At 46.5% G+C, this 22,206-nt stretch overlaps 1 protein-coding gene across 2 annotated transcripts in view; it reads left to right on the plus strand.

The window, feature by feature from the left end:
* Positions 1 to 11,742, plus strand: part of CHCHD7 (coiled-coil-helix-coiled-coil-helix domain containing 7) — a 66,912-nt gene extending 55,170 nt beyond the window's left edge. For both annotated transcript variants that reach the window (XM_029591313.1, XM_029591314.1), the window contains 2 exons: positions 266 to 364; positions 11,072 to 11,742. In XM_029591313.1, the coding sequence (XP_029447173.1) occupies positions 266 to 364; positions 11,072 to 11,176 (204 nt within the window). In that variant the 3' untranslated portion in view covers positions 11,177 to 11,742. The remainder of the gene's footprint in view (positions 1 to 265; positions 365 to 11,071) is intronic.
* The last annotated feature ends 10,464 nt before the right edge of the window (positions 11,743 to 22,206 follow it).

The raw sequence follows: 22,206 nt of genomic DNA on the forward strand, positions 1-22,206 counted from the left end.
GACTAAAGCAGGTAAATGGGTACTTCAGGCTTGAGTTTGCTAAATTCCAGACCTGAGCATCCTTTTAACTTGCTTTAAGCAGCCAATAGGGGTCCACTAGGAATAATGCTCAAAATAGTTCATTGAAAGAGGAATTTTTTTCTGAAGAGGCTCACTTATTGCATTTTGGAAATACTGGAACCAAAACTGCTACAGAACAGATGTTGGTATTGATCTGAGCTCTTATCAGTTTCATATTTTCCCTTTTTAAATGTATTTTTTTTAGGAAACAGATGCTGCCCGGAAATGTATGGATACAAATAACTACAAGAGGGAAATGTGTACTGCTTGTTTTATAAGGTACAAAAACTGCAGACGCTTCTGGGTAAGTACATCTTAACAGAATTGGATTAAACTCCAGGTTTACTCTGGCTTCACAGGTAGCATCATAATAAATTAGTGCTTCTGTCCCAATTCCATCGTGTACTATTGAAGTGAGAGTAATAGAATCTAACTTAGTTTCACTGGCTTCGGAGTAACTTACAGATGAAATGGGAGCAAATTCAGCCATTTGAAAACTCTATTTCTCTATAGGAAGTGGACATAACTGGAAGCATTTTTGGAATTATAAGTGCTCCAAATGGGTAGTTGTGTGTGGGTGTATGTATCTGTGTTGACCTTTTCACTCTTCATATAAGAGATTCTTGAGCAAGTAAGGTAACTGTTCAGCAGTTGGTTGTCAGCCACTTTCAAAGATATTTAAAAGTGGAAAATTCACTATAGTATTGATTAGATTTTTTTTCTCTTGACATGTTCCAGAAACACCTAACAGGAATAAATCATTAATCAACAGTTTTCCAGGTCTGTAGAACAAAATAAAGATGGGGGGGATTGTTTAATTTGGCAAACTAATAGCTAAGCAGGACTTAACCAAATTCTAGTCCTTAAACTTTTTTAATCTCTGGTTTAAATCAGATTTGCTAGGAAAGACCAAAGTCAAAAGAGAGATATCAATTAGTTTTACAGTGAAAATTTAATATTGTGAAAGGGATTTTTCTCTTAAGCCTGACAGCAATTAACAATGTATGGTATCTGCTAAAATATCACAGAATGATGCTAGTTTTCATAATACAAAATGGTGGTGGTAGCAACAAAACGGTTAGTTGAAATCAAAATGTTTCAGTGAATCTTCAGCAATCAATCCATAAACCACTAGTTCAAAAAGTTTGAAAATTTTAGAAGGCAAATTATGACTCTTTGGCCCCCCTGAGACAAAGAATGTCTCAGGGGGCATTTCTGAAAGTTTGTTTTATAGTAATTGTTTATAATGTTTAGAATACATTGATAAAGTATATAGCCATTCCACTTTACTTGATTGGTCATGTTTTATACATCCTCGCTTTGAGGCCGATGCAATACAGTGCGCTCAGCTGAGCGCACTGTATTACCTGCAGTCTGACACAAGTTAAATAGACGCTAATCCCCCTATTGCATTAAGGGGTGGATTAGCACCTATTTAACATACATCCATGGAGTGAATGGGATAGCGCTCATCACATGCAAATGCATGTGAATGAGGCTATTACACATTCACTCCATTGGAAAAAAAATAAATGTGCGTCTCAGGAACACGTTTATCGCTCCGCTATTAACGCCTGCCTGGAGCAGACATTAGCTGAGTGCATTGAAAAGAAGTGCAGAAAACTGCTTTTCTTTACTTTTTTTTTTTTTTTTTTTTAGTTTAAAAAAAGAACCTCAGCTGGCCGCATTGAAGACTGATGCCGATATGCTTGGCGTCTGTTTTCATAGCCACCAGCTGCATTATGATAACCGGCAGAACGCTGGTAACCATGGGGGTCTCATTAGCAAGGAGGCACTAAGGTCGCGCAAGCGACCCTAGCACCCCCTTGCTAATGCAACCCCCTAATCACGGCGCCCCCCCTTGCAGGCGCTGACTTTTCAGCACCCGCTTTCCTTGCTTTTTTTTTTTTTTTTTGCATCAGCCCCTTTGTGTGCTGTATCTCGTGAAAATTTGGTGCCCTATTTTAAACGTGCTTGCTGTTCTGTTCACTAGGTAAATGCTCTTGGCACTTGAATGCTTTGGATAATATATTCTATTTGTCTGGCCTTTACTGTGTATTTGGTCGTTGTTAATCATAGTAACTATCATGTATGTATTTACTTTCAGAAATGCTACTTGAGACATCTATGGCCAAACATAGCCATGTCAGGTGTAGTCTTATTTTGCCTTCTAAAGCTGTACCACTCCTTTTTCTACCACTGGCTTATGGATTAATTCATGAAAGTATTTTGATTTATTTGAACAGGTTAGTTTTATTGCTACTACCACTTTTTTTTTTTTTGTATGACTATTTGGGTGGGTGATTTTTTTTTTCTCCACCTTTTTGCACTAGTTTTCATTAATCAATGTTTCAGAGCACTCTGTATCCATACAGCGATCTCTCAATATCAGCTTGTTGAGGCACGTAGAAGTGACCTTGCTTAATACAAGAGTAGCACCAAAGGATTGAATCTCAGAGGACTTCTTTCCAGAATCAATTATCCAGGCAGTCTTCTGGCAGAAAGGAGAAAAGCCCAGAAAATCAACTTGGTGGTTACTTTGGGATTTTATTTGTATTGCAGTGTATAAGAATTCTTTCAGATTCAGTAGTATTTTAACTGCATGCATTACTCGCAGATGCCACATACCTCTATCTTCCTTCTAGGTTAAGTTGAATAAATTCTCAGGAAAACTTGGTAAAATTTTTACTTACCCATAGGCAAGAATAGTTGCCATGCAATGTAACTGTAAAAGACCTTTGTGTGTGAATTGTGCATGGTAGATAACTAAAGTATATTTGACTTTTGTAGTTTGTGAGAGTAAAGGCTTTATTTTGGAACGTGCACAAATGTTGGAGCAGTTGGTCAAGCTGCATGCTGCTTATCTTAGCCATTTGCAGGTTTGATGTCTGATCAGTGCCTTACTTCTAAACTTAGGGCGGCACTTATTTTTGCTACCTATTCATTCTGGCATACTGCTGGAGTATTTGTTTAGGTTCTGTTTTGAAAATTGAGCTTCTGGTTTTCAGAGTTTTTTTCCTTTTTTGTCCCTAGTCAGAAATAGCTTTTCCACAAGATTCTGTAGGGCCTGATTTGGCTGGGGGGTTTTTTGTTTGGTTGTTTTTTTGGCCATATCCTCTTATTTGCCCTGTTACCCTTGACCTCTAATTCTTGCTTCCTCCACAACCTTTAAAGGTAAGAATCTGGTGTTGGTGATTTTATTTTATTTTTTTCCCCTTTGAATGTCTTTGCAATTTAATGTTTAAAAAAAATAGTAGGACTTGAAAAGGAGAAAGTCAGAGGAGTTCTCCAGTGCTATTATAGTGCCTTGGAGTGAAGAGGACAACCACAGGAGGCAGTGTGAGGTCCATCTGACTACTGGGATAAGAGAGAGATGTCAGCATAGGACCGTAGGCATGGCAATTCATTGCATGTCCAAGTCGGCGAAGAAGAAGCATTGGGCTCAGGCGTTCTGAGAGCTGGTCTGGCAGTGTCCCATCCAGCAGAGGAGGTACAGTCCATGCATCTGGACTGCTCTTTGATGAAAGTGAAATTTCTTACCTGATTTACTTTCCTTGAATTCAGCCAAACCAGTCCAGGACCTTCTCAGACTGCCTAATGTGATTGGTTATGTTTTTCAGCGGTTTAGGACAGGTTTAGTTTCACAGTCCAGAATTCTGCATGGTTGGACCTACTGTGGGGTAGGGTTTCTCTGGTCAGGCATACTTCTTGCATGGAAGTGGGGATAGTTACTGAGAGCAGTGGATGGTTAGTTTGGTTACAAAAATACTGGCAGGCTGAGGCAGCATGGGACCCTAAGAAAGGGTAAACTAATTAAAAGTACAATAAGAAACCCCTCTAGGATAAAATGTAAAAATGAGGGACAAAATACAATTTTTTTTTTATTAGTGTTTATTTTAACAAGCTATACTATTTAGGGACAATACACTTGGCAACTACAAATAGCTGTAATTGTATTTTGTCCCTCTTTTATATAATTTAACATTATACCCTTTATAGCTAACATCAACAAACCTGTTCTGTCTCCATCTGCTGGCAGAGAAGTATAATCAATGTGTCTAAACTGATCTGGCTGGATTCAAGGAAAGGAAGTTAACAGGTAAGAACCAATTTTACTGCATTTAGTGCAAATATCTCATACATATTCATTGTGGATAACTTGAAATTTAGACTGCATCATGGGTTGTGGTTCATGAAGACTTGGTTTAGAATCACTTCTCTAGAGGAGGTTGGCAGGGGATATGTTAGTCATTCGGCCATTTGAAAGGTGGTAGCACTGCACAGGAAGCAAGCAAGCTTCAGTGGAAAGAAAGTTGTAGATCAAAAGGTCATGCTGAGGCCCATAGTCAGCAGATCTAGGATTAAAATTGAGCAGAGATTAAAAAATTCCACCAGGATTTAATTACCATATATTCTCCATAATCCCTCCTGCACAAATAATATTATATTTGTGTTGGGGAAAACATGGCAGGCATACATGAGTGCTTATATTCCCTGATGTTTGCAAACTCCCCAACCCACCCCACTCTGCAGCCTTTTCACTCTTTCTCCCATGTCCCAGCTTTCAACTCTCTGCTTCCCCCATCTTCCACTCTCCTTCCACCCAGGTATAATATCTCAGTATCTCCTCCTATCTGTCCCTCAGTCGTCTTTATCTCTCAGGCCCCAGCCATGGTTGAAAGAGGCCTTCTCTTTCTCTTTAACCCCCACACCCGATTTGGGCACCGATGACACTGCCGTCTCCTGCTCCCAAGTTTGTCTTGTAAGCTGTGAAAATCCATTCGTCAGTGAGTAAGTGGCTTTTGGAAACCCTGGTATTCGGAAAGGTTACATCACAGAGAGGGAGACTTCTTCACCGCTTTCCAGTGGTAGGTTTGGACTAGACTGTTTGAGGCCTCTCTCTCCCTCCTAGGACCTGGCATAGTTATTAAAGGAATTAGGAACGTAGTTCAGTTAAACTGCACAGGTTATATTAAGTGCTTGCATTGGTTGTACATGTTTATATGGGCCAGTAGGGAGGGAAATTATAACAGTCGTAGGGTGCTTTGGTAGGCTTTAGTGAACATCCAAGTTTTTAGTTCTTTTTTGAAGGTTTTTAAATTTTGCTGTGTTCTCAGTTCGATTGGGAGCTTGGGTGACATCAGGATGGAGCCCAATCATGGAATACTTTTGGGTTTGGGTAATTGCCAGGTTCTTGTGGCCTGGCTTGGCCTCTGTTGGAAACAGGATGCTGGGCTTGATGGACCCTTGGTCTGACCCAGCATGGCAAGTTATGTTCAAAGTTTCTAGAACCTTGACTGGCACCTACTGGGCATACCCTGCATCCACGCAGCTGTAGCCACACGGATTTTTGGAGTTCTTCACAGATTCCTGACAGGAATTTTCTTCTCGGGAAATTTGTTAAAAACTTGCAAACCAAGGACTATATCAATCACAGACCCTCATTTGGTCTGTGTATTATGTCTCGGCCCGTCGCACGATGTGGAGATGTGTAACAATTGTGCCCAAATGACTCTGAAGGGCCATCTGACACGTTTGGGGGAAAAAATGGCACTTTTATTTCAGCACCCATCTACACAGACACCATTTACTCTGTCTCCGGCGAAGCAACTTCATTACTCCAATGCAGAGGAGTCCCGATCAGTGTCTGAGTCTTCAGCGTCTCCGTCATCTGTGCCGGAGTCAAGAAAAGCTGAGCACCATGAAAATTACTGGCACAAACATCAGATGCTGGTGCCTTCTACTTCGGGAGCACCGGTGGCATCATCGAGTCTTGAGCCACTGAAGAAAGCCTGAGCTGAGGAGCATAAATCATCTTTGAAGCCAGATGCACCAAGGCGTCCCTTGCCTTCAGTGGGCGGGATCTGTGGACCCTCCGGCGTTGCCCGCCATGCCTCCCACTCCGGACCTGGGGCTCACCACCCCAGCGCTCAAGAGGAATTGCACCGGATGGTGCAAGAGACAGTGGTCCAGGCTGTCCAAAGCCTCCCAAGACCACCGATGCCAGCACCAGTGCCCATGCTGGAACAGGCACCGATGCTACTCCCTCTCCTTGATAGGCTTGATCGGCTTATCTGTGCCCTGCCAGGGGCACAAAGGAAATCACCGATTCCCCCATGGCTCCATAGACGCCCATTCCACTCTCGTCTGAGGAAGAGGACGTGTCTAGGCCGGAGCCCGTCCCAGGGCCTTCGGGAGTGCCCGCACCGAGGAGACCAAAGTCACAAGTTGCCATCGGTGCCACTTCGCCTGGCATCTGTGCCAGATCTAGATTTCAGTGCCAAGGCCGGGACCATCGATGCAAAGACCTCCTCTGGCTGGAGGGGGTCCATTTCTTCTACTATGACCACCGATGGATGTGGGGGATCAGCCATATGATCCGTGGACAGATGATACATCTGATTCCCAAGACTCAGCCAAGGTCCCGTTGGAGCCGTCACCTCCAGAGTAAAAGGCGCAAGTCTCTGCCGGAAGACCTTTCCTTTATTCATTAAGGAGATGGCGGAGACTATTCCCTTCACACTGCAAAAGGAGGAGGACTCTAGGCATAAAATACTGGGGGTACTTCAGTTCCTGGGTCCTCCGAAGGAAATCATGTCTGTTCCCATCCATGAAATTCTGCAAGATTTGATGAAGTGAAACTGGGAGCATCCTGGGACTGTTCCTCCTGTGAATCGCAAGACTGATGCAATCTATCTGGTGCAGCCATCCCCTGGTTTCCAAAAGATGCAATTAGCACATCAGTTGGTGGTGGTGGTCCGCCCAGAAGAGGGCCAAGCGTCCAAAGCCTCATTCTTCATTACCACCCAGGAAGGAGCAGAAGTTCCTAGACACTTTAGGGTGCAGAGTGTTCCTCGGAGCTATGCTCATTTCACATAATGCGTTGTATCAATTATATGACCCAGTACGATTACAGGACTTTTGAGTCCCTCCCAGAGCAGCTTCAAGATCAGCTGAACTCTATCATTAAAGGCTTCGCCGCTGGGAAACATGAGGTCAGATCGGCATATGATGTCGTTTTTTTGTTTTTTTTTTGATACAACATCCCGACTATCAGTGGCCGGCATCAATGCTCGGCGTTGGGCTTGGCTGAAGTCCTCGGATCTCCACCCGGAGGAGCAAGATCGTTTGGATGATCTCCCCTGCACAGGGGATAATCTCTTTGGAGAAAAGATCCAGGAGATGGTGGCCCAGCTTAAGGATCACAACGAAATACTCTGTCAGCTTTTGGCCGCTCATGCTGAGTTTTCGACTTCCTCCAAACGGCCGTTTAGACGGGAGTTGAAACGACCAGCATACAAAGCCCGGAGATATTAACCCCCATTGGCACAGGCTCGTCCGTCCGTCTGTTCCAAAAGCCTGCACCATGACAGCCACAGACTCAGAAGGCTCAACCTCCTGCCCAGCCTAGTCCTGCTGTGGGATTTTGACTTCCATCTCTGGAGCAAAGATCATCCCCCTCTGCCATATCTGCCTGTTGGCTGCCAGCTATGTCACTTCACCACCATGTGGCTAAAGATCACCACAGACCGGTGGGTTCAGTTGGTCGTAGCTCAAGGTTACCATCTAAACTTCCTCTTCGTCCCGTCGGACACTCCACCTCCGCCAGGGTGGACCTCCTCCGACCACTCTCATCTACAGGAGGAAGTAACTTCCCTTCTGCAAGCGAATGCCATAGAACCGGTTCCTCTTTCCCAGAGGGGACCAGATTCCTCTTTCCCAGAGGGGACCCGGCTTCTATTCATAATACTTTTTAATTCCAAAAAAGAAGGGAGGCATTTGACCAATTTTAGACCTTCGGGTTCTAAACAAACATCTTCGGAAAGAGAAGTTTCGGATGGTAACCTTGGGCTTCTTACTCCCACTTCTCCAACAGGGGGATTGGCTTTGCTCTCTGGACCTGAAAGACACGTACATGCACATCGCAATTACCCTGTCTAACAGAAAGTACCTCAGATTCCTTGTCAGAGACCAACATTTCCAGTACCGGGTACTTCCATTCAGCCTTGCATCAGCCCCTCTTGTCTTCACAAAATGCCTGACAGTAGTAGCTGCATACTTAGACTGGGCACTCACGTCTATCCTTATCTAGACGACTGGTTGCTGAGAGCTCAGTCACCAGAAGGGGTTCTTCACTCCCTCCATCTTACAGTACAGCTGCTACTATCCTTGATTTCTAATCAATTATCAGAAGTCTCACCTACTTCCATCTCAGATCCTCTCCTTTATCGGAGCAGATCTCGACACGATCCAAGCAAAGGCTTTTCTCCCCAAGGACCAAGCTCACACGCTAGCATTGCTGGTGCGTGCTATACAGTCTCATCTAACCACAACGGCTCGTCATGTACTCATCTTGCTGGGGCATATGGCGTCCTCGGTCCATGTTACCCCGATGGCTCGTCTGGCCATGAGGGTAACGCAGTGGACATTAATGTCCCAGTGGTCACAGGCACATCATCTAATGTCCAACATTGTCCATATCACCAGGCAGCTTCGCCTCGCATATCATCCAAGAGTCCCACCAACTCCAAGGGCTACCATTCCAAGCTCCAGAGCCTCAGATGATCTTAACAACCAATGCTTCCACTCTAGGTTGGGGAGCACATGTCAACCACCTGCAGACTCAGGGAACCTGGTCGGCAGAGGAGTCACAACATCAAATAAATTTTCTGGAGCTCCGAGCGATCAGATATACTCTCTCCGTGTTTCGGGATTGTTTGTCCAACAAAACAATCCTAATCCAAATGGTCAACCAGGTAGCAATGTGGTATGTCAACAAGCAGGGAGGAACCGGGTCCTACCTCCTATGTCAGGAGGTAGCACAAATTTGGGTTTTTGCTCTCTCAGGCCATGCTTCTGAGAGCGACCTACCTGAAAGTTGTGGACAATATTCTAGCAGGCAATCTATCGAATTTCAGCCCCACGAGTGGACCTTCAACCCTGTAGTAGCGGACTGGAAATTTCGAAAGTGGGGATATCCGACCATCGACCTCTTCACGTCTCTTCACAATCTCAAAGTGGACAACTTCTACTCCCTACATCGCAGTCGCCAATTTCCACCACGGGATGCGTTCACCCTCTCCTGGGCGAAGGGCCTCCTCTATGCCTACCCACCACTTCCTCTCATCAGCAAGACTCTCTCGTGAAGCTACACACAGACAAGGGCCAAATGATTCTCATTGCCCCCTACTGCCCGCGACAGGCATGGTTTCCCATCCTTCGGGACCTCTCAGTGCATCCGCAGATTCGCCTAGGCACGGATCTGTCCCTGATATCTCAGAGGAATGGACAATTACGCCATCCCAACCTTCAGGCCTTGTCACTGACAGCTTGGATGTTGAAAGGATTCTGCAACCGCTCAATCTTTCGGACTCTGTATATCAGGTCCTAATAGCTTCACGAAAGCCTTCTACTAGAAGATCTTATTCTAAATGGAAAAGATTTTCATTGTGGTGCACTTCAAAGACCCTTTTACCTGCCCCACAACTCAGTTTTCAGACTACCTCTGGCATCTCTGAGTCGGGTTTACAAACCTCATCCATCAGGGTGCATGTCAGTGCGGTGGCCGCCTTCCATCGGGGTACAGGAGATGTCTCTGTCTCGATGCTTTATGAAGGACTTGCTTCACCTCAAGCCTCCTCTCCATCCCCCAGCCCCTGCTTGGGACCTTAATGTGGTATTAGCACGACTCATGAAACCTCTGTTAGAGCCTCTGCATTCCTGCGAATTGCGGCATCTTACTTGGAAGGTCCTCTTCCTTTTTGCATTAATGTCTGCTTGCAGGATCAGTGAGCTACAAGCGCTGGTTACTTACCCCCCTTACACAAAATTTCTTCATGATTGGGTGGTCCTTCGCACTCATCCTAAATTTCTACCGAAAGTGGTATCTGAGTTTCATTTAAATCAATCCATAGTTCTGCCTACTTTCTTTCCGAAACCCCACTCACATCCAGGTGAGTGGGCTCTGCATTCCTTGAACTGCAAACGTGCACAGGCCTTTTATTTGGAACACACTGCAGACCATAGGAAGTCCACTCAGCTATTTGTCTCCTTTGATAAATTTAAGCTGGGAATCCCGGTGGGAAAGCAAACCCTGTCCTCCTGGCTGGCGGACTGAATTTCCTTCTGCTACCAACAAGAAGGCCTTCCGCTCCATGGACACGTTAAAGCGCACTCCATTAGAGCAATGGCAAGGTCAGTAGCACACCTTTGGTCTGTACCTCTTACTGATATCTGCAAAGCTGCTATTTGGAGTTCTGTCCATACCTTTGCAGCCCATTATTGCCTGGACAAAGCTGGCTCACAAGATTCTATTTTTGGCCAGTCTGTTCTGCGTAATGTATTCTCAGCTTAATACCCAACTTCCATCCTACAGCCCGCTGGGATTTTCAGGCTACCCATTATCCAAAAGACCACCCCTGTTGTTGTGCCTGTTGCACGTCTTTGGGTGGTTTTGGTACATACATGGGCATCCTCAGCTTGTTGTTCACCCATATGTGAGTACTACCGTCCTGTGAGAAAGCAGAGTTGCTTACCTGTAACAGGTGTTCTCTGAGGACAGCAGGATGTTAGTCCTCACGAAACCCACCCGCCACCCCCGCAGAGTTGGGTACGCTTGCGATTTTATTTTATTTTTTGCACCCTTTTTGACTATATATGAGACTGAAGGGAGACCCCTGCTGGATGCAGGGTTATTGCCATGCTGGGCATGCCCAGTAGGTGCCAGTCAAAGTTCTAGAAACTTTGACAAAATTATTCTGTGATTGGGCTCCATCCTGATGTCACCCATATGTGAGGACTAACATCCTGCTGTCCTGTTACAGGTAAGCAACTCTGCTTTTTCCAGTTGCTACTATATGAATATTTTATGTATGGGGCTCTGATATTCATAGGATAGCCACACTACTGGACAAATCAAATGAGCAGACATTCAAACTAAAATATTTCAGGTTTACTTGCAAGAAAAGCAAAATATCTCTTGTTTACACACACAAATATTTTTTTTTTCCAGCATACAATTATGATGCAGAGAAGGAGAGATCGAGTAAAGCCTGACATGCCTACAGAAGAAGAAAGAAAAATAATTTTAGAATCTATGGGGAGAATGCCATACTGATCATGGTTGCTTGACAGTGACTCGATGATTTGGGGGGGGGGGGGGGCCTTTTGGTGCTGACCTTGGCTCTTGAATGAGACCATACTTGTATAAAGACTTCACTATTTTATTTGGAATTGCTAGTGTGTTCTGGTGAATGTTTTGACAGTGTTCTTGCTGAAAAAGTTGCCTTAAAAACTAGTGGTAAAGGGTGAAAAATAATCTTCCTATCCTTAATAGAAATCAACAGATATGCTCTTACAGAATAATTCTTGGCATAATATAGATGTCTTTTAAAACTGGTTTTGTTGCTGCCATGTAACTACAAAACATGTTTTGCTCTTCTGTAATAATCTTTCTTGCTATGGTTTCATGAAACTTACTATTGTAGTGAGAACTTCAAATGAGTTCATGAACACACTAGGTTTTCAAAATATACTGTCATTCATAAAGAGGTGTCCGGCATGGCCAGTTTCCATTACAGAAGTGTTTCTGGATAACTCATGCTTATTGTGGTACAAATATTTACTCTTTGTAAAGTGTATAACAATACACTGTGCACAATAAAATCATGCTATTAGAATTAATTTATTTTTTCATGCTATCATTCTGTCTTTTCTCTAATTCTATGTAAAATTGTAATTGCTTCGCCTCTGGCAGAAGCATACAGATATAGAAACATCTCCTTTATGGAGTGGTTGTCATAGTAGTATCTTGGTGCAAAAATAACTTGTACATTCTTTTCTATCTCAGAAGTGGCTTTTCCATACTATAGATGTAATACAGTTTGGTAGATTTGAATGAAAGGTACTGTAGAATATCCCTAAATTCCTGTTGACTTTGTTACGGAAATATTTTCCCAAGGTCCCAAAGACCTCATACTAAATGGATCTCTAAGTTTATTCCTGAGGCGAACTAGTATTTGGCTTAAAATTATCCTTTCTAATTAGCATTTAACAAACTTGTAAGGAAGGTGATAAAATTAAAACAAATTCTGTTCTAGTTACCCATATAATTAAAGGAGAGGGAAGCTAATCCATGAAATATAAATTTTGTTTTTGGATAAAACAATTCTCAGAGGACAAGCAGGATAGTCCTCACTTATGGGTGACATGATCAGATGGAATCCGATGCAGAAAACTCATGTTAAAGTTTCTAGAAACTTTGACTAGGCATGCTGAGCATGCCCAGCATGCTGTATATCACATGTCCACGCAAGGTCCCTCTTCAGTCTTTTTTTTTTTTTCCCCTCCCACAGAGCTGTCAGCATTGCGGTTGGATTGAGCTCTAAAAATTTTGGCTCTTTGCTTTATGGAACACTTATTTTTTTCTGGTTTTTTGCTCTCTTCAAAAGTCCGTTGCTGGGTCCCTCTGTATCTTCTCAGTGTCCCCAGTCAGGATTTTTGGCATTCAGGTAAGTTTCCTTTCACAGTCGTTTCCCCCTATGGTGGCAGTGCTTTGGTGCTGTTTATCTGCCACCATTGTTTCTTATTTTTCCCATTTGTTTTGCCCCATCATGGCCACATCTGTTTTCTGCTGATGCACCCAGTGCCTGAGGACCATGTCGATCACCAATCTTCATGAGATTTGTATCCTCTGCTTGGGTGCATCGCATGACATCCAGGGTTGCCACTTGTGCACCCAGATAACCCCGAAGGGATGTAGACTTTGACTTGACAAGATGGACAACTCTTCAGGTCAAGGAAGTCTGAGTTGTCGGCATTGGAGGACCTCAGAAGCACACTGATGGACACCATGCCATTGACATCGGCAGGGATAGTCTGTTCCATCAAGGTTGGTGGATAGGAGTGCCAGAGACAGACTGTTGTCTATCTCCTCTGGTGCTAAGGACATCATCCTTGACCTCTGCACCAGGGAAAGACCAAGCCAAGCTTTGTGGGAAGACCAAAGAAGCATCTGCACTGGTCACCGGTCAATGTATGGTGCCAGGCATGGGGATGCGCCCTGGCTTTTGCTGTGATACCCCTGAAGTGACCCTGTGGCGAAGAGTGCTAAACCTCCATTGATGCCCAGGGTCCATGACTGTCTCCACAGTGCTGGTGCCAGTCACAGATACCCCTCGTGGGTCAGAGGAAGATCTGGCCACCCCACCTTCCTATCAACTGGCATCAGCATCATTTTGAGCATCAAGTTCGGCTAGAGGTGGAGCAGGCACCACAGGGCTTCAGTCCCATGGTATCAGAGCCAATTGTTATGAATCGGCTCCTGTGGAAGGAGGAGTTAGCTATCTGATATGCTCAGTTCCTGTAGAGGGAGTAGTTAACAATCCGTTAAGGTATAGTCTGCGGAATTGCAATCTGTAATGAATCTGTTGCTGAAGGCTCCTGATGGGGAAGAAGTAGCAATCTGTTACCAGCAGAGTGCTTGGAGAGGGCACTCAGCTGTAGAGGAATGTAGATAGGTGGATCCTTGGGCCGATGGCAGATGACTGTGCCCCCAGGAGGATATCCTGAGAGGGACTACCGGCTAGGCTTGGGTATGGAGACAGACACAGATAATTCTTTTATTAGACAGGTTAGTAGAACCACCAGAGGTGGCAGTAGTGAGGTGATATGCCCAGCAGGGCTAAAGTCCCTCAGGTACTGGAACAGTGATCCCAGGGTTGCTGAACTGTAGAGAAACTATAGATAGTAAGTAGACAGTGTATGCTGTGTACATAGCCAGAACTGGATGACAAAACTCACATAAGGTCTTAAGGAAGCTCAGTAGCTGGGAAGGTTAGGCCCTCGGAGCGAGTACTGGTTCCAGGGAAAGCTCTGAGAGAGGAATGGTAACTCACAAATGTCTGTATCTGCGATAGGTTCCAGGCAGTAGAGAATCTTCAGAGTGTTCAGGAACATGGGCCCTCGAGGAGCAAGTACCGGTTCCTATCTGAAATAAAGAAAAGAGAGCGAGGCCCCCGAGGAGCAGTTAAGTCCAAGGAGGCAGAGTAGCTTGGGAGTAAAGCCGAAGTAATCCCCTTGCTAACTCAATTAATTAGCGAATACTGAGACCTTTCATACTGGAAGCAGATGACGTCATCCCAGGGGGATGCCCCCCGAGATTCGCACCCTTGCTGGTACATCAATCGGAGCGTGAGCCCTACATCATCAGGCAACATGGCGGATCCGCAGCATCGTGCCGGTCCATGGACACCGGAGGGAGATGGCAAGAAGACGCCGTGGCAGCTAGCCGTCCATCAGACCCAGAGGGAGTCGCCACAGAGGTAAAGAGAGCGGAGTGAGGGCTCTTTACCTCTGTGGCGATTCTTACCACTTCTGGAGAAGCTCAATGTGCTCATCGGTGCCTTCCCGAACTAGCTGGCGTTGGGTCCTGGGAATTGGCTAGCAGATTGCATCTACTTCTTGCCCAGGCAGAAGCACATCCTGGGGGTCATGTGAAGGTTCATTCTGTCAGAGCCAAGGCAGTGTCTGCGGCCCACTTGCGAGCAGTTCCTGTGGACCAGATCTGCAAAGCTGTGACATGGAGTTCTCTTCACACATTCACATCCCATTACTGTCTGGATAGGGATGGCTGACATGAAAGTAGTTTTTGGCTAGTCTGTTCTCAGGAACCTGTTCGAAGTGTAGAACTCAATGCTCCCAGCCTGGGACCTGTTTGGTGTCAGGCTGTCTCCCTCTCTGTTACCAACAGTACCGGTGTTGTGCCTGTTGGCACCTGGTTAGGTGTCTGTTGGTCTCTTCTGTTGGGGAGCAGCCTGTAGCTAGGGATTCACCCATGGTGAGGATTACCATCCTGCTTGTCCTCTAAGAAAGCAGAGTTGCTCACCTGTAATAGGTGTTCTCAAAGGACAGCAGGATCTTGGTCCTCACAAGACCCACCTTTTACCCCTGCAGAGTTGGATTTCTCCTGTTTTTGTGTTAATTTTTATCATAATTCTATGTTAAGAGATTCGAGGGGACCCTGCATGGATGTGTGGTTTAGGGCATGTTGGGCATGCTCAGTGTGCCTAGAAACTTTGCCATGTTTTCCACATCGGGCTCCATATGATACCCATGAGTGAGGACTAACATCCTGCTGTATTCAGAGAACACCTGTTTCAGGTATGCAACTCTGCTTTCCTTGTGTTGTAATTATATTTTTGTAACCTAAAAGGTCATACTATATATACTAAGCTCAAAAAGATTTCATTGATATAATCATTACAAATAGTGGCAAGTTTAAGCAATGACCCAATGTACTAAAATGCAAAAAAATTTGTAAACGGGCTTTGTGTGCAAAAATGCATGAACCCCTTTAAATTTGGAGTTAGTGTGCATTTACATACAAAGCTTAATTTGTGAAATGTCTTGCAAAATTAGCCCTCTACAGTATTAAAATCTTTGTCTACTACACTTGAAAATTTAATTTAAATAAGCTGTTGTGCTGCAAGTTTATAGTGTGGTTATTGGTTGGGAGTGTGGTTATTGGTTGGGAGGTTTGCCCTGTGTTATCTGGCAGAAAGCAAATGTTGCTTACCTGATGTAACAGGTGTTCTCACAGGACAGCAGGATGTTAGTCCTCACAAATGGGTGACATCGAGGATGGAGCCCAACCACGGAAAACTTCTGTCAAAGTTTCTGGAACTTTGATTGGCCCCTACTGGGCATGCCCAGCACGGCACTAACCCTGCAGCCAGCAGGGGTCCCCCTTCAGTCTTGTTTCAAAGCTACAGGCAGTGCCAAAAAATAAAATAAGAAAAACGAACCCAACACCGCGGGGCGGCGGGCGGGTTTCATGAGGACTAACATCCTGCTGCCCTGTGAGAACACCTGTTACATCAGGTAAGCAACATTTGCTTTCTCACAGGACAAGCAGGATGGTTGTCCTCACAAATGGGTGAGGATGTCCGAACGTGCACCAAAAGTACCCAACGGCGTGCAACAGGCACAACAACTGGGGTGAAGTTTGGTAGAGGATATCCGCACCCCACCGGGTAGGCGGAAGGGTGTTGGTACGTCATGTTGGAAAAAGGTTACACAAGACAGATTGGCCGAAGATGGAATCCTGTCTTCCAGCTTTGTCCAAAGAGTAGTGGGCTGCAAATGTATGGAGAGAACTTCAGGTTGCAGCCCTGCAGATGTCAGGAAGCGGCACCGATCGAAGGTGTGCTACTGAAGTCGCCATGGCCCTCACAGAGTGTGCCTTAACACGGTCTTGAAAGGGAATGCCCGCTTGCTGATAGCAGAAAGAGATGCAGTCCGCCAACCAGGAGGAAAGAGCCTGCTTACCCACAGGTTGCCCTAACTTGTTGGGATTGAAAGAGACGAATAATTGAGTACTCTTCCTGTGGGCAACTGTACGGTCTAGATAAAAGCTAGAGCATGTTCACAGTCGAGGGTATGCAGAGTCTGTTCCCCGGAGTTGGAGTGGGGCCTAGGAAAGAAAATAGGTAGTATGATGGATTGATTACCGGGCAGTACTCCGCACTCACCCTAAATTCTTACCTTAGGTAAGAATTTAGGGTGAGTGCGGAGTACTGCCCGGTCCTGCAGGAGTTCAGTGTAAGGCAGATAGGTAACTAGGGCCTGTAACTCACTAACCCTGCGAGCTGAAGTGATAGCCAGAAGAAATATCACTTTCCATGTGCGATATTTAAGGTCACAGGAGTGAAGAGGTTCAAAGGGTGGTTTCATAAGGTGACCAAGAACCAGATTAAGGTCCCAAGAAGGGGCCGGAGGACATGAAGGTGGCTTCAAATGGAGCAAGCCTTTAAGAAAGTGTGTTACAAGGGGTTGTACTAAAATAGGGACACCCCCGATACCTTTATGGCAGGCAGCTACCGCACTGACATGCATTCTAATGGAAGAGGTCTTTAGACCTGATTCTGACAAATGCCAAAGATAGTCCAAAAATTTAGGAATTGGACAAGAAAGGGGATCAAGGGACTGCGAAGTGCACCATGATGTGTACCTTTTCCATTTGTAGGAGTAAGATTTTCTTGTGGAAGGCTTTCGTGAAGTGATGAGGACACGAGAAACTGAATCCGATTGGTTAAGTGGTTGAAGGACTAACCTTTCAACATCCATGCCGTCGGGGACAAGGCTTGGAGATTGGGATGGAGGAGGCATCCGTTGTTTTGAGTGATCAGATGCGGGTCCATTCCCAGGGGAATGTGTCTGCGGATGGAGAGATCCTGGAGTATGGGAAACCACCCTTGGTGTGGCCAGTGCGGTGCTATCAGGATCATGGTTCCCTTGTCCTGACGTAGCTTCACAAGAGTCTTCGACAGAAGAGGAAGTGGAGGGAATGCGTAAAGCAGACCGGTTGTCCACGGGAGGGAGAATGCATCCCTGGGCCGAGAGTGCTGAGACCGAATGACAAGTGCACTAATTGGCCACTTTGTGGTTCTGAGGGGACGCAAAGAGGTCTATGTGGGGATAACCCCATTTCTGGAAAAGAGAGGTCGCTACCAAGGGATTGAGTGACCACTCGCGTGGTTGGAAGACACGGCTCAGCCGGTCTGCCAAAACATTTTCTACTCCCGGCAAGTAGGTGGCCCTGAGGTACATGGAACGGGAGAGGGCTTCTGCCCAAATCTGTGCAGTTTCCTGACAGAGAAGGAAGGAGCCTGTGCCTCCCTGTTTGTTGATGTACCATCTGGTTGTCCGTCTGAATCAAGATTATGTGATTTGATAGGCAATCTTGAAAAGCCCAGAGAGCGTATCGGATTGCTCGAAGCTCCAGGAAATTTATCTGGTGTTTGGCTTCCTCTAGAGACCAGAATCCTTGAGTTTGTAGACCGTTTACATGGGCTCCCCAGCCGAGGTTGGAAGTGTCGGTGGTGAGAATTATTTGAGGATCTGGTGGGTGAAAGGGCAAGCCCTGTAGGAGGTTGGACTGATTTTTCCACCAGGCAAGAGACAGACTGAGTGCATCGGTGATGCGAACAATGGTCGACAGAGGCTGAGTGGCTTGGATCCATTGTGATTTCAGAGTCCATTGCATGACTCTCATGGCCAGACGGGCCATTGGAGTCACATAAACTGAGGAGGCCATGTGTCCCAGCAGAATGAGAAATTGGCGAGCTGTTGCTGTGGGTTGAGACTGCAACTGGCAAGCTAGGGACACAAGCGTTTGAACATGTTGATGAGGAAGGAAGGCTTTTGCCTGTAAAGTGTCCAAGTCTGCTCCAATGAAGGATAAGGTTTGAGATGGGAGTAAGTAGGATTTCTCGTAGTTGACAAGAAATCCTAGAGAAATTAGAGTTCGGATTGTCAGAGTCAGAGAAGACCAAGCAGTTTGCTTGGTTGTGGCCCTGATCAACCAGTCGTCCAAGCAGGGGTAGACATGGACGCCTGCCTTCCTGAGGAACGCTGCAACCACTACGAGACATTTGGTGAAAACTCGTGGTGCGGATGCTAGGCCAAATGGGAGCACTCTGTATTGATAGTGGTTTTGGCCTACTAGAAATCGGAGGTATTTGCGATGAAACTGAGTTATCGCAATGTGGGTATAAGCGTCTTTGAGGTCTAGAGAGCAGAGCCAGTCCTCTCTTTGCAGCAGAGGGAGAAGCGAGCCCAGGGTTACCATCTTGAACTTTTCTCTGTGAAGGTACTTGTTGAGAGCCCGTAGGTCCAGGATTGGTCTAAGTCCTCCTGACTTTTTTGGGATCAGAAAGTACCTGGAATAGAACCCTTGTCCGTGTTGTGAGAGAGGAACGGGTTCTATAGCGTTGGACTGGAGGAGAAGGGAAACTTCCTGCTCTAGAAGAACAGAGTGGTCGGTAAGTCTCCACGCTTGCAGAGGTGGAGAGTCCGAAGGAAGAGTTAGGAAGTTTAGATGGTAACCCTGTGCAATTATCGCTAGCACCCATTGATCTGTGGTGATGCGATGCCATGTTTCTGTAAAGTGGCTTAGTCGACCTCCTACTGGTATGTTTGGTAGAGGGACTAGGCATCTGCTCTCTAAGTGAAAGTCAAAACCCCGACGCAGGGCCTGGTTGCGGAACTGTTGTGGGCTTTTGCTTTCGAGGTTGGCGAGGCTGAGGCTTTTGATACAGCCTCGTTGACCTAGACTTGGTGTGTGGGGGATAATACTTCCGTGGACGGAAGAATGACTTTTTGGGTTCCCTCTTAAAAGGTTGTTTAGAAGGGAAGTCAGAAGGAATCGATGAAAGCTGCTTAAGGGTCTCGTGATGATCCTTTAATTCAGCAACTATTTGGTGAATTTGCTTACCAAACAAATTATCCCCTAAACAGGGCAGGTCTGAGAGCCTGTCCTGAACCTCCAGGCAAAGGTCAGAAGACTTAAGCCAAGCCCAGCGTCTTGCTGAGATGGCTGTAGCAGATAGTCTAGTGGAAGCATCGAAGATGTTATCTCATGCTTTCCAGCTTCAAATCCTTTAAGTACGAGGGTTTGAAGGTGTTATTGGAATTGTTCTGGTAAGGTATCTGAAAATTCTTGTATCTGCTTAAAAATGACCCTGTTGTATTGGGTCATATACAGCTGATAAGAAGCTATCCTGGAAATGAGCATGGCTCCTTGGTATACCTTTCTGCCTATACTATCTAGGAACTTGCTCTCCTTGGTAGGAGGTATGGATGAGTATGGCTTCATTCTTTTAGCTTTCTTTTGAGCGGACTCTACCACAACAGAGTGGTGGTCTAGCTGTGGTTTTTGAAAGCCAGGGGCTTGATTGTACAAGGTAAGTAGAGTCAGCTTTTTTGTTTACTGGAGCAACAGATCCAGGAGTTTCCCAATTCTTTTTTAGAAGGTCTAGAAAAACCTGATGAATTGGAATGGAAGTGGTGACTTTTGGGGCATCCAAAAATTGGAGTAATTCCATCATTTGGTGCCTGTCATCTTGCTCCGATTGAAGCTGAAAAGGGACCAATTCCGACATTTCCTTCACAAAATTTGTGAAAGAGAGGTCCTCACGGGGAGAACGCTTTCTGCTTTCAGCAGGAGAGGGTGGTGAAGGTAAATCATAGGTATCTGTGGAAGTATCATCACCCCAGGTGTCATAAGGGTCAGGTTGTTAACCTGTAGGACCACGAGGGGGTTGGATACCTGAAGGTCCCAGCTGAGGCTCCGAGAATCCCGAAGGAATCACCGGAGGCATCGAAAATACCTTCGGAGGCATCGATGGAGCCGATGTGCGTATCGCCCCGGAGGAATGTATCTGTGGCGATGGACGACACGGCATCGATGGGACTACTCCCGAAGGAGGAATTTGATATGGTGTTTCTGCTCCCGATGAAATTGGCATCGGGGAGCGCACCGGTGCTGTCGGTGACCCAGGTATCACCGGTGGAAGGGCGGTCATGAGTGCTTCCATCCGGGCGAGCAGCAGTGCCAGCGCTGCTGGAATCGGGTCGGTGACTGGTTCCACTCTCGGTGGCGGAGTCGGTGCTGAAGGAGTCTGGAACCGTTGCATCGCTTTGTCAATGGCCTCCTGGACCAGCCGGTCCAGTTCTTCCCGGAGACCTGGGGTAACAATACCCGGCTCCGCGGAAGAGGGAGGCTGAGGCTGAGCCGGAGGGACCACAGTCTCCGGTGGAATCGCGGCTCCCAAACCCTGATGGGGAGAGGGTTGCCTCAGTGTCTCAAACAGAGGTGGATGGTGCCACTTCTGATCGAGACTTCTTCGGTGGCGGCTCGGACGGTACCAAGGTCGATGACTTCGATTCCTCGATGGTCTGAGACTTACGATGACGATGCTTTTCCCTCTGATCCCCCATGATCCTCGGGGGAAGGGACGGGAGTCGATGGTTGTGGAGACATCGATGGCAGACGGTCACCGGGAGGTTGCCAACGATGGAAGGACTTCGGTGCCGGTTCAGAGGATGTCGATGCGATGGACGGCGTCGGAGTGTGAGCATGGAAAAGGAGTCCCATCTTCTCCATTCTGGCTTTGCGACCTTTTGGTGTCATAAGGGCACATTTGGTGCAAGTCAGGACATCATGCTCACGCCCTAAACGTAACACACGGACTCTGTGAGGGTCTGTGATAGACATGGTGTGCGTACAATCTGGGCACTGACGGAGCCCCGATGCCATGGCCATTGACCAAAAACTTAGCCGCGGGACGGTCGACGGCCAGCAGGCCGCGAAGACCAAACTCTACGGTAATCGGCAAAAAACTTACCGAAACACCGCGGGCTAGATTTAGATAGAGGAGGGACCCCTGTGGGGCGGATTTTACTTCAAAGAAGTTCGAGAAGAGTTTCCTGTCAGGAATGTGGTAAGAGCTCCTTAACCGCGTGGCTACTGCTGCGCGGAAAAAAGACTGAAAGGGGACCCCTGCTGGCTGCAGGGTTAGTGCCGTGCTGGGCATGCCCAGTAGGGGCCAGTCAAAGTTCCAGAAACTTTGAGAGAAGTTTTCCGTGGTTGGGCTCCATCCTCTGTCACCCATTTGTGAGGACAACCATCCTGCTTGTCCTGCTGCAGGAGTTACTTCCTCCTTGGGGAGCATGGACCCTACCAACACAGTAGCCGCCTTTTTTCCCCATGCAGGCTTGCTTGATGCTGCTGCTGCAGCCTTCTTTTTGTATGTGGGCTTGGCCAACACTGCTGCAGACTGGATAGTGCAGTAAGGTTAAAAAAAATAAAAAAGATTTACCTGGCAGACTGGAGGTTGGGCAGCCTGGTGGGATGCCGGGCTGCCGGGGTGGAGAATCAGAACAAGCAGTGCTGCCGCAGCTTGTCCTGACAACCACAGCAGTGAGGAACAGGGCCAGCAGTGAAGGAGGAAGATTCTTGCACTCCTTGTTGCGATGTGGGACTGGAGTAGGCAGGCAGCAAAAGCAGCAGGAAGCCTTTGGGATGATCCCATCATGATGGAAAGGCTTCTGTTGGGCCTGTAGGCCCCCAGTGATATCATCACATTGCACCCTCTTAAAGGGGCTGGCTCATAGGCATTGCAGTCAGATAAATGAAAGAAAATGTACAGGGTATTCCTTAGCACTGGCAGGAAGCGAGGCGAGGCTGAGACTCAGGGCACAGACCCCATGTGTGCCTGGAGCTAACAATGCCCCTGGTCAGAGGCACAGACTGAGTTTCCCTCAAAGCTGTCCTAAGTGAGCTCTTAGCTTGCCAGTAACTGTATC

Source organism: Rhinatrema bivittatum, chromosome 2, assembly GCF_901001135.1.
Source record: "Rhinatrema bivittatum chromosome 2, aRhiBiv1.1, whole genome shotgun sequence".
In the NCBI taxonomy this organism is placed as follows: Eukaryota; Metazoa; Chordata; class Amphibia; order Gymnophiona; family Rhinatrematidae; genus Rhinatrema; species Rhinatrema bivittatum.